General features: G+C 43.4%; 1 protein-coding gene across 4 annotated transcripts in view; it reads left to right on the top strand.

The window, feature by feature from the left end:
- COMMD1 (copper metabolism domain containing 1) overlaps positions 1-12,626 on the top strand; it is a 141,896-nt gene that overhangs the window by 126,348 nt on the left and 2,922 nt on the right. Inside the window, exon 3 of one of the 4 annotated variants that reach the window (XM_039913091.1) lies at positions 11,525-11,611. The exons of 2 other annotated variants lie outside the window; for them this stretch is intronic. In XM_039913091.1, the coding sequence (XP_039769025.1) occupies positions 11,525-11,596 (72 nt within the window). In that variant the 3' untranslated portion in view covers positions 11,597-11,611. The remainder of the gene's footprint in view (positions 1-11,524; positions 11,612-12,626) is intronic. One more of the 4 variants, XM_029072410.2, reaches the window with a different exon arrangement.

Here is a 12,626-nt window from a genome sequence, read left to right as displayed (position 1 = left end):
CATTCATCCCAGTAGCTCCCCTGAGGAAGCCCACCTTTTGATAAATGAAGCTCCAAAATGGACTGAATAGTTCAGGTGGTACCAAGCCATCCAGACATGGCAAAACTGCTGTCTCTCCTTCCCCTGTTCTGCCCTAAACCGACTGCTCTTACAGATCAAGGTTTGCAGGTTCCCAGTGTCAGTGTAACTTTGGGTCCATGGAGGACCCAAAATTGCTGGTCCGGTCCATTCTAATCTCCACGCCATCCGGCTGTAGACCTTCAAGATTGGAAATGACCTTCCAGGCAGGCACCAGCTGACCTACCCAACCGTGAGTGGAGCTTCATTGATCACAGCTTCCTCTGGTGAGCTGCTGCATTGGAAGTCCTTCAGAAAGACAGGAAGCCAGCTTTCTTGAAGAGGAAGCCTGTGGGGTAGGCACTGTGGCAAGCACAGTGAACATTGGAGGGGGAAAAAACAAGCAGCTGCACCTAGAATACTGTGCCCAGTTCTGGTGCCCTCATCCACGGAAAGCTGTAACAGAGCTGGAGAAGAGCAACCAAGGTGATATGGAGATGGTTCCATCTGAGGATAGACTGAAAAGATGAGGGCTGATTCATTGAATCAGGAAATTGTTTGGGTTGAAATTTGCAGGCTCAAAAGGAGTTTGGAAGATTTGTATCTAAAAGGCTCATATTCAGGGAGAGAGGGAAAAGTGAGGGATTTTAAATGGTGCATTCCTAAATATTATAAAGATGGCAAGAAGGCCAGCCACAGCCAACATACTCCTCCTAGAATTCTGTTGTTTCTCTTTAAGATAGAATTCAGGGTCAGGTGGACTACTGACCTCATCTAGTAATGGCAATGCTTATGTTCTGTTTTCTCCATGATTTCTGTTTGGAAATTGCACTCTTAGAATAATAATGTTGGTATTTGTTAAGCGCTTACTATGTGCCGAGCACTGTTCTAAGCGCTGGGGTAGACATAGGGGAATCAGGTTGTCCCACGTGGGGCTCACAGTCTTAATCCCCATTTTACAGATGAGGGAACTGAGGCACAGAGAAGTTAAGTGACTTGCCCACAGTCACACAGCCGACAAGTGGCAGAGCTGGGATTCGAAGTCATGAACCCTGACTCCAAAGCCCGTGCTCTTTCCACTGAGCCACACTGCTTCTCTACTTAGAATTCCTTGGAAAACTCTTAGGGATGTGTGGCCATGGCCCATCTTCAACACAATGGCTTATATAGACTTCAGCAGAGAAGCCTAAGGGGCACCAGCCAATTAATCAGTGGTATTTATTGTGCGCTTCCTGTGTGCACAGCACTGTACTAAGCACTTGGAAAGTACAATTAAGCAATAAAGAGAGACAATCCCTGCCCACACTGGGCTTTCAGACTAGAAGGGGGGAATATGCAGAGCACTCTACTAAATGCTTGCAAGAGTATATATAATACAACAACACTAGAAAGGCACCTAAACCCAGCTGGATTCAACTCTGGCCTGACTCAGACCTTCCAGCAGGTTCAGGGCCCACAGGACTCACAGGCTGATCCCAGCTTGTACCAGAGCACTGAGGGTGAACTTGAAGAGTTTAGGTGCCCCACAGAAACAACAAGAGCAGAATCCTGAGAGTGATTAACTGATCCATTGACCTTCAATAGCTGACGGACTCCCTCCTTTAAAATGGAAGGGTCTTTTGGCTGAAGGCCTAACCTACACCAGAGGCTTGAGGGTATATAAATTCAAAGGATTACTGTTACCCTTAGTCCTGTTTCAATGGAATTAAAAGATATATAACTCCTCTTTTCAGCCAACTATTCACAGGAGGTTCAGTCTGCAAACATGTGAGCCTCCATTGCGTTCTTCCCTTTCTCGACCCTTGCTTTGCCCTGCTCAGGAGAAAATAGGTCCAAAAAAGAGATGCCATCTTGATGAGTTAGAGCCTTAATAAGAGATGCCATAATTGAAACTGCATTGGGAAATCTGGGATCTCAGATCTCAGGTCTCAATTGCCTGTTAACCCCCCGCCATCTTGCTTTGCTGATCTTCTTTTACTTCTTCTCACATAGGCCAACTAACTTTTTCAGGATGGAATTTTACTCCAGTTTCTGTTTTGTAAGTAGTTCACTTTGAGAAGGGTCACCTCCCTGGTTTCCCCTCAAGTTTTTGGTGACCCAGTGGGAGGTATGCAGAGTTGTATAGCTTGTTCCACCCTGACAGACATACTTGCTTCCTCAATAAATTCCACTTTAGTTTCCATTTTTCTTTCCTGTTCCTTTTATGTAAATAGACTTCAGTTTGTTTGTCAAAGTTGTTTGCAAATGAGCTTTAGGAATGTTCCTAATCAAGAGAGATGAACATGAGGCTAAAATTAGAACTGGTGATGCCACTCTTCAATTGCTATGCTGTTCTTGGGTTTTTTTCTCCAAAGGACAGTGAAAAATTGGCCAATCCTTTTAAGTGTGACATCTAACAGATAACAATTGTTCTTGGTGCAGTTTCTTCCATTGTGGCGTATGAACTATTTCTGCTGAACTCGAAGCTGGTAGGATTTGCTGCAGATCTGACCAGAGTATCTAAAAATAGTTTCTCCCAGAATGTTTTTTCCACTAAGGCTTTTCTGTGTAAGATTCTCTCTGTTCAGCAGAACATCCAATCCTGCCAAAAATGAGAGCTTATAAAGTGAATTCCGGGTGTGGCATTGGGGAAAACATTAGAAAAAACTGAGTGATTTGATTGTGTTAAGCTTGTGATGTTTATGTAACCTAGCTACGTTTTGTTTGCTTTTGCTGGGCATTGCTGAAATCTCTTAGGCATATTTTACAAATGCTTAAATCCCGATGCTTATGAAAATCAGTGAGGGGTAAGGACTTTCTGATTGATTCTGATTCTGCTTGGGTAGTGTTCTGTAATCGGCTGCCTAGTAAAATGGGCTATGCACAAATTCAAAATGAGATGTGTATCTTGTGTGGGCCAGTGGATTTAAGTTGAAGAGATGTTTGATTGGCAGGTCAGGCATCTGACAGCCTGACTAGGGGACAAAGCTCATAACCTCTCAGGATCTGATTTGCCCTAGCACTAAAATGAGGATCGTAGTACCTGGCCCCTCTGCTCTCGTAGAAGCAAGGTGAAGGGGAATGTGACCGACCCTGTTTTCGGAGGCTTGTAGCCCCTTAGAAAAAAGGCATTGTTGAAGGTGATCTATGGTTATTTTAGGTTTTGCTAAGTGATAAAGTCAATGAAAGACCCTCTAATGTGAGCAAAGTTATATTTCTTTTTGTCTGTTCTTCTACAGGACAAAGGCAAGTCATGGTTGATGACTCATCTGAGCCAGAGGAGGGACAGTTTTCCACTACATAAGGCAGGAGGGATGCTGGCTAGACCCCGGTATAAAGGAAAAGAAATCCAGGGTGCTGCTCCCTTTTTGCTCTGTCTTGTCTTAAAAATGCGAACAGCTTTCTATGGGCAGCATTCTTGGGATTTCAATTCTCTGCCTTAGAAAGAGCCAGCAAGAAATTGAAAGGCCAGCAGAAGGCAAATGTAAAATGGGAATAAGATAGCCTCTTCCCCCATCCCCACCTTTGGAGTGAGCCTCATATAAGACAGGGACTGTGCCTGATCTGATTTTCTACTCCAGAGCTTGGCACAATGCTTTGCACAGACTAAGGATTTAATAGATACCATAATTAAATACCTCTAAACTGTAAGCTCGTTGTGGGCAGGGAGTGTGCCTACCAACTCTGTTCTAGTGTACTCTCCCAAGCACATATTACAGTGCTCTGCACATAGTAAGCACTCAATAAATCTGATTGATTAATTATGGAAGGCTTGGGTCTGGGTTAGCAAAGCCAAATCCAGCCCTTGACTTTCATTTAGCTCTGTCAAAGTACCACTCTATCATGGGGTTTTCCTGGACCTTCTCAGGATGATGGGCAAGACATGGAAAATCTAGACTGATATAAGTTCCTGAAGAGGTTGTTTAGGTTTTAGAGGTAGTTGTGGGGCTAGGGTGAACATGCCTAAATGAAATGCACAGACAATCCCCAAGTTACATTTTAGCTAAGAGTTTCAGCCTCCCTCCATCCTTTCAAGCCAACGGATTGGAGCTTTACCTCCCTTACTCTATGTAGCTGCTGGTGACGGGGAGTAAAAACAACAAAGCAAGGAGGGCAGGAGTTTTGAGGAAGGGCAGAAGCATGAAGGCTGGAAAGGTCATTTGGTTTGAGCCCCTGCTTAAAGGTCTGTGACTGCCCGAACCACTCAGGCTAGATATTCATTTAAAAGACCTTTAGAGAGAAAGTTTCCACAACCTCCCCTAGGAGCCGTTGTAGTGTTTGACCACCTGTGAGACTAGGAAGTACTTGTCTCTGTCCCTGTGATAGCACTTTCATTGCAATTTAAGTCGAATTCCTTAATTGCTCTTTTGTGTTGAGAAACAGACAACTGGGAGCACAAGTTGGCCCTGGGCAACCCTTTCATATGTGAAAGTTAACTTTATTTCTTTTAGCATTTTTAACTTTCATTTGGAAGAACCTTGTTTCAAAGCCCTACTGAAGCCTCACCTCCTCCAAGAGGACTTCCCAAACTAAGTCCCCCTTTTCCTCAGCTTCCCCTCCCCTCGACTCGCTCCTTTTTCTGAACACCCACCCCTCCTCCACAGTACTTCTGTAAATGTTCATATCTACAATTCTATTTATATTGATGCCTGTTTACTTGTTTTGATGTCTGTCTCCCCCCTTCTAGACTGTAAACCCAGTGTGGGCAGAGATTGCCTCTCTTTATTGCTGAATTTTACTTTCCAAGCGCTTAGTACAGTGCTCTGCATACAGTAAGTGCTCAATAAATACAATTGAATGAATGAATGAGAGGTTTTGAAGCCTGCTGAATCCCACTGGAGTGACAAGCAGCACCTGACACCTAAGCTGTGCCTAATGCAGTATGGCTTAATTTACCCCCAGGCTTTCAGGAAAATACAAACAAATTCAAGTTAATTTACATCTTGAAGGTACTTTACAAAGAGAAAATGACTTGCCAGATGGTAGTGGTGTGACTTTGTTAAACAGGCTGGAGGCTACACAGCATCATCGTCATCAGTAGCATTTACTAAGCAAATATATGGATGCAATAATAATAATTGTAGTATTTAAATGCTTACTCTGAGCCAGGCACTTTACTAAGCACTGGGGAGGAAATACAAGCAGATTGGGCTGGACACAGTCCCTGTCCCACGTCCGACTCACAGCCTCAATCCCCATTTTACAAATGGGACAACTGAGGCACAGAAAAGTGAAATGACTTGCCCAAGATCACACAGCAGACACGTGGTGGAGCCAGAATTAGAACCCATGACCTTCCGAGACTCACAATTTACAGGTTAGAGGGGGTCCCACCTGGTTGTATTGAATCTATCCCAGTGCTTAGTACAGTGCTTGGCACATAGTAAACCCTTAACAAATATTCTTTATCATCGTTATGATGGTGATGATTATTATTATTATCATCATCCCAATTTTTGGCAGCTTGGGCTTGTATTGTGGGGGGTTAGCATCATGCCTAGTTCACATTTTCCAGTGAACAGTTTGGACATAGAGAAATGCCACACCTATGTGGGAATCATTGGAAATGGAAAAGCACAAAACCAAAAAACATCAAAAAAGCCCCCAAAATAAAGTAAATAAAACTTCCAATATGCTGGGGGTTGAGAGGAAGTGGTTGACATCTGTGTCCCACCCACCTGTTTGCTGGGAGCAGCACAGTAACCCTAGGCTTCCTGTCTGTGGCTCTTCAGAGTTTCAGAGCTAGAGAACCAGGTGGCTAAGTATTCCCTCAACTCAGTTTTCAGACAGGTTATAAATTTATCTGTCACCACCATCCCTGAGATTTTTTATTTCCTGGCACCCTGTTGCTGCTGCAGTTGGAGTGGGGAGGGCTCTTCCTCTACACCTGCTCCCCCCACCAGCAGCATTATAGATGTTATTTACCAAGAATGGGTTGGGCATTTTAATGCTATGAAGTAAACCCAGCGATAACAGCTGTTAGCCTAGTCTCCCATCAGCTGGAATGGCACTAGCTAGGTAGAGTGTGTCTCCTTTGAATGCCTGCCACAACACCTGGACAGCAAAACATAGAGAATGTCATTGTCAGAGGGTTATGGTGACTTCTAAAGGGAGCGTTTTGTATATTGGCTTAGGTCCAGATATCCTGCCCAACCTTTGGTGGGGGTTAAAGATAAATACTCTTATGGCTATCAAAAAAATTGGGGGCTATGTATTCTCTTGCTCTTATTTTCTCTTCGTCCTCCTTACGGCACTGTTCTGATTTTTTCATTTTCCCTAATAGAGGAGGAGTAAACCACCTAAAACAGTTACTCTGATGTTTTGATTTTAAGATCTCAAGAGATGATCTGTTGTTCATGGTGTCTTAGAATCTGTTCTCATTTGGAGTTATTTATATTTTCCATTCAGGAAGCTGCTTCCTTTGTATTAATCACCATGGTCATCCCCAACATCGCCAACACTATTTATTGAGCACCTATTGAGTGGGGAACACTCTACTAGGTGCTTGGGAATATACAGTAAAAGTAAAAGGCATGGTTCCTGCCCTCAAGGAATTTATCACAAGGGAGAAGAAGGTATTTGCCAAGCCCGGAGTAGGCATAAAAATTTGACCATGGGGACATGAACGTAGGTTAAAAACAAAACGAAGCAATTAAATAGATATCCCAATGTATGCTAAGGAGGTTGGTGATGATGGTGGCGAATTAGGTAGTGCCTTTAGGAGAAGGTGACTGTTTAGGAAGCTCTTGGAGGTGGTTTGGTAGATCTGATGAAGAGAGTTCCATGCCCTAGGTAAAAAGGATGAATTTTCCCTTTACTTCCACCCCCTTAGACCCTGAGCCATATCTGGGACAGGGACTGTATCTGGTCTGATTTTGTTATATCCTCCCCAGCACTTAGCACAGAGCTTGGCCTATAGTAAGTAAGCAAGCCCTTATTAAATACCATGGTTATATTATTGTAATAATAATAATAAAAAAATGTCAGAGCTGGAGGTGAGGCCCAAACGGATATGGAGAAAGAGCTGGTCACTCGAGGCCATTTCTGGCCCCCTTCCCTCATTCAACCAGGGTGACTGCATGGTGACTTCAGACTTGTAGAATTCAGCCTATCAGTCAGTAGTATTTATTGACCCCTTTTACTCTGCACAGAGCACTGTTCTAAGCACTTGGGAAAGTACAGTAGAGTTAATTGGGTTCAGCTAGTGGAAGGCTAATTAAGTCAGTCAATAGAGAAAAATGTCAATCTTTTTATTTCCATTTTTGTGGAAGTTTAAATTGGGCCCCAGAGTGTCTTCTCAACAGGTCATTGTGCTGAACAGAGAAAACAACCCATAGGTGTAAAAATCCCAACTATTCATTTCATAAATCTATCCTCAAAGTTAAGAAGTCAAGTAAGTCCAGGATTGATAAATCTGAAGGATATTTGGGCATGAAAGGAGTGGAGTTGCCCAGAAACCAGTTCCCTGAAATCAGTAGCAGTGGAGAACTAGTTTCCTTGGTTAATCATTGGCTTTTGTGATCTGATAAAGGACCCAGAGTAGGGGAGTTGATAATGTTCCGGGGCAGCCCTCAGGCTCTTCATATATTTACTGAGCATTCTGGAATCTGATTCATTGTTATTTCACCAGCACAGTTTCCATTACTCTGAGTCCTGGGTTTTGAAGTCGAAAACACCAAAGGCAGGGAGTTAAATAATTGGGATAATTGGGATTCTCTCATGCAGACGACATGTACACAATGGCCTGAAAGTAATTTTGTAAGGTCTACTATTCCCTTCTACTCCTGTTTTTATTTTCAAGGGAATCTGTGCCTGTGGGGGAACATTCATTGTTTTGTTTCAGATGTTTAGGATTTCTGAACCTAGCGAGATGGAAAGGAGTGGAAGGGGTTGGGTTGGAAGCAGCATGCCTAGTGGATAGAGCACAGGCCTGGGAGTCAAAAGAACCTTGGATTCTAATCTCAGGTCTGCCGTTTGCCTTCTGGATGACAAATCATTTCACTTTTCTGTGCTTCAGTTACTTCAACTGTGAAATGGGGGTGAAGACTGTGAGCCCCATGTGGAATAGGGACCGTGTCCAACCTGATTAGCTTGTATCTACCCCAGTGCTTAAAACAGTGCTTGACACATAGTAAGCGCTTACCAAATACCATCACCATCATCAGCAAGATAATTTTAAGGACTTTTTGTGACCCTCCATTTTCGCAGCTCACCTCTAACCAATCCGTATTTCAGGAGCACAGTTTCAGGTCTCTGCACATAGTAAGCTCTCAATAAATATGATTGAATGGATGGTCCAACTGTGCCATACTGTCCCAGGAAGAGGCCTGGGTGGAGCCCCAAGTGGTCCCAAGTGGCAGTCTAAGAAATGTTTGTATATGTGTAGTTGTCCTGATGGACTATCAGGACTTGTAGTCCAGCAGCCTGTTGTGCAGTTGTCCCACTGGGCTCTGGAATTTGTAGTACAAATGGGGCTACAGTGGAACAGCTATGTGTGCACCAATAGCCATATATGAGTAGTAAGGCAGTAGCATTGTGACCCTCCAACTTGATATTAAACCAGTCAATAATAAATTTGAAACACCTACTGAATGCAGAGCACTATATACAGCATTTGGATGAATATAATAGTATTAAAAGATATGGTATTTTTCTTTGCAGTCTAGTAAGTGAGCCTGATATATATATTGAGCGCTTACTATGTGCAGACCACTGTACTAAGCACTTGGAATGTACAGTTCGGCAACAGATTGAGACAGTCCCTGCCCAGTGATGGGCTCACAGTCTAAACAGGGAAGATAGTAAAGCAAAAGAGAACAAAACAAAAACAAAAATATGTATGTAAAAATAAGTGTCCAAGTAGTACTGTGAGTCAATTTGTGCCAAAGTACAAGTTGGTGCAGGAATGCCAAGCTGGTAGTTGGGGGGGCATGATGTGGGGAGAAGAAAAATGAATCAGGGAAAGCCTCATAAAGGAGATTTCAGAGGGACTCGGAACTTGGGGAGAGCTGCTGGATGGCAGATCTGAAAAAGGAGGAAAGGGAGTTCCAGGCAGGATGCAAAATTTTGAGCAAGGAGTTGGAAGCAGGAGAGATAGGGCCAAGACACAGTCCATAAATTAGCTTGATCGGAATGAAAAATGCAAGAAGAAAGTGGGTAAGTAAGAGGGAGAGAACTGATGGGGCTCTTTGAAGTCGGTGGTTAGGAGTGGTCGTTCAGAAGCAATTAAATGGTCAGAAAACCGAGGCTTTTGGGAAAATGGGAGTCAGAGCCATACTCAAGCCTGTCCCAGGAAGACTTTTTGCCTGGTCCAGCCCATGCTAGCTCTTCTTCAGGTCTTGCAATCAATCAAGTGTTAACTCATGGAAAGCAGAGGACCCAAAATTGCACGAGACCAACTGATTGAAAATAGTCAGCTAACGTGGCAACGTCTGTGCATCAGAAACTAGTGTTGTTCAAGTCAAGAAAGTAAACTCAAAGGTATTTTGCTGGGGTAATCAATCTAACCAAGTTGGATGTGCAAAGACCAACTCTGTTAAATTGTACTCTCCCCAGCTGTTAGTATAGTACTCTGCACACAATAAGCACTCAGTAAATTTGATCGATTGAGCAAGGGGCCTGGCAGCAGCAGGGTTAGCAGGCTCCAACTTAGCCTTTTTCATCTCCTTGCATATTTAATACACACCCCTGCCCCAATCTTTTTTTTAAGAAACATCAAGTTAGAACTTGCCTAAGCTGTACCAGAATGTTAAATACAACTAATATTAAGGGGGCTTGGAGAATTGGGCCTGTGAGTATGACTGTGGAAAAAAACGACTTATTTGGCTGGCATAGATGTAATAGTAGGTCTGGCTGTGTAAGCAGTGAAGTCTGATCGCTGTTCACCTTTGGCAGTGAAAGATTGTTTTGCAGCCGGACCTCCCAGAGCCTGCTTCTAGGCCCGGATAATGAGATCATTTCAATAGATTTTGAAGCCTGAGAAATTATTTGGCCTCGGAGAATCAGTAAGGGTGGTGATTATAATCTTTACGTAGATGACACCCAAGTCTACATCTCCTCCCCTTTTCTTTCTCCCTCCCTCCAGGCTCGTATCTCCTCCTGCCTTTAGGACATCTCCACCTGGATGTCTGCCCGCCACCTAAAACTCAACATGTCAAAGATTGAGCTCCCAAGCCCTGTCCTCTCCCTGACTTTCCCATCACTGTGGACAGCACTACCATCCTTCCCGTCTAACAAGCCCTCAACCTTGGTGTCATCCTTGACTCCGCTCTCTCATTCACCCCACATATACAATCCATCACCAAAACCTGCCGGTCTCACCTTCACAACATCGCCAAGATCCGCCCTTTCCTCTTCATCCAAACCTCTACCTTGTTGGTACAATCTCTATTATATCCCGACTGGATTACTGCATCAGCCTCCTTTCTGATCTCCCATCCTCCTGTGTCTCCCCGCTTCAGCCTGTACCTCACTCTGCTGCCTGGATTATCTTTCTACAGAAACGCTCTGGGCATGTCACCCCACCTCCTCAGAAATCTCCAGTGGTTACCTATCAACCATCTCATGAAGCAAAAACTCCTCACTTTTGGCTTCAAAGTTCTCCATCACCTTGTTCCCTCCTACCTCTCCTCCCTTCTCTCCTTCTACAGCCCAGCCCGCACACTCTGATCCTCTGCCGCTAACCTCCTCACTGTGCCTCGTTCTCGCCTGTCCCGCCGTTGACCCCAGCCTAAAATGCCACATCCTACCCCTGGCCTGGAATGCCCTGTCTCCTCACATCTGCCAAACTCTCTTCCCCCCTTCAAAGCCTGAGAGCTAACCTCCTCCAGTAGACCTTCCCAGACTGAGCCCCCCTTTTCCTCGGCTCCCCCTCCCCTCCCCATCACCCCTACTCCCTCCCTCTGCTCTACCCCTTCCTCTCCCCACAGCACTTGTGTATATTTGAACATATTTGTTATTTTATTTATTTTATTAATGATGTGTATATATAATTCTGTTTATTTTGATGTTATTGATGTCTGACTATTTGTTTTGTTATCTGTCTCCCCCCATCTAGACTGTGAGCTCATTGAGTAGGGATTATCTCTATCTATTGCCGAATTGTACTTTCCAAGCACTTAGTACAGTGCTCTGCACACAGTAAGTGCTCAATAAATGCGATTGAATGAATGAATGAATGATTATGTTAACATTAAAGAAGACCAAGGAGTGGTCAGGGGCAGTCAACAAGTATAAGAAGTTTTGCCCAGCAGTAGTAGTAATAGTATTATTAAGTGCTTACTGTGCACTGAGCACTGTACTAAGCACTGGGAAGGAATACACAGATGAGAATTAAGCACAGTTCCCGTCCCTCAAGGGGCTCTAAATCTATAATAGAGAATGATCCAGCTGTTGCCCATTTTAAGATCATAGAACACAAGGAAATAGAATTAAGGCTGGGCCTCAGGAAGTGTTTTTTCACACACTGATTGATCATCCTGCTTGGAAGATTTTGAAATTTCTTTTTCAGAGCCCATCTACAAACAAGAGATTTTTCACCTGTCTGGACCAGTTTAATTGAATCCTACAAAAAAGTGTGAGATTAGAGTAAATGAATTTTCCTTCAATAAATCAATCAATCAATGGTATTTATGGTATTTATTTCATTGTTTGCAGTATGCGGAGAACAGTGTTGGGAGATTAGAGTGAAGAATCATTTGTCCTCAGGGATTTTATTTCTGGGAGGTGCTGGCCTTACAGAAAGGGAATCACTCCATTTTGGGTTTGAAGTACTCTCTGTATGTCTTTCTCTACTCATTCAGAATGACTGGCAAAATAAGCTAAGCAAAGATTGGACATAGCCACAGTTCCATATACCCTGGGGAGCACTCGAGACATATGCTGATGAGAATAAGAAAGGAAACTATCTTTACCTTTTATCTGTATGTTTGTGGCCCCTATTGGGCAATATCAAGTTCTAAACAAGGCATAAATGGTTAACTAATAGGCTTAGCCATCTCAAGATGGTTTACCAATCAGTCTGCAAAGGCAAGATTTGATTTTAAAAAAAAAATTTCAAGTGGTGTACATTTTAGATATGTACTCTGCCACTGGCATGAGAATAATATCATAAATTTCTAAAAGTTTTTCAAGGGCTTTTTGCAGGTCGCTTTAACCAGACAGAGAGCTTAGACAAAGCCCAGAGCCTGCTCTAAGCTCTTGAATTCCAAATAAAATATTTTAATACCACAACTGGGTTAAGCTTGAACCCACTTATTAATGTAGTTTAAAAACATGAATTCACATAGTACTAGGACTTTGCCTTTGCCCCAAATCACCAGTGGTCTTTGTAAGGAAACAATGAAAACAAAGTGAAAAGAACCTTAAACCTTCCCCTCCACAAAGTGAATTTGGCCAAAATCAGTTGCTCTTTCTTCCTTGCATTTAATCCTTCTTAAAAATCATTGAAGTTTCCGAATGCAGGCCTGAGCATTTCCCACAGAGGCACCAGACTGAAATACTCGAATCAACCACAGTCTATCATATTCAGAAAGCACGCCAGCTTTCGGGTGACGCCGGGTTGCTATTACGTTCACGCCTAAATGAAAATG

Source organism: Ornithorhynchus anatinus, chromosome 9 (assembly GCF_004115215.2).
Source record: "Ornithorhynchus anatinus isolate Pmale09 chromosome 9, mOrnAna1.pri.v4, whole genome shotgun sequence".
Taxonomy (NCBI): Eukaryota; Metazoa; Chordata; class Mammalia; order Monotremata; family Ornithorhynchidae; genus Ornithorhynchus; species Ornithorhynchus anatinus.
The sequence above is the reverse complement of the archived record's forward strand: the minus strand, read 5'-3'. Positions and strand labels throughout refer to the sequence as shown.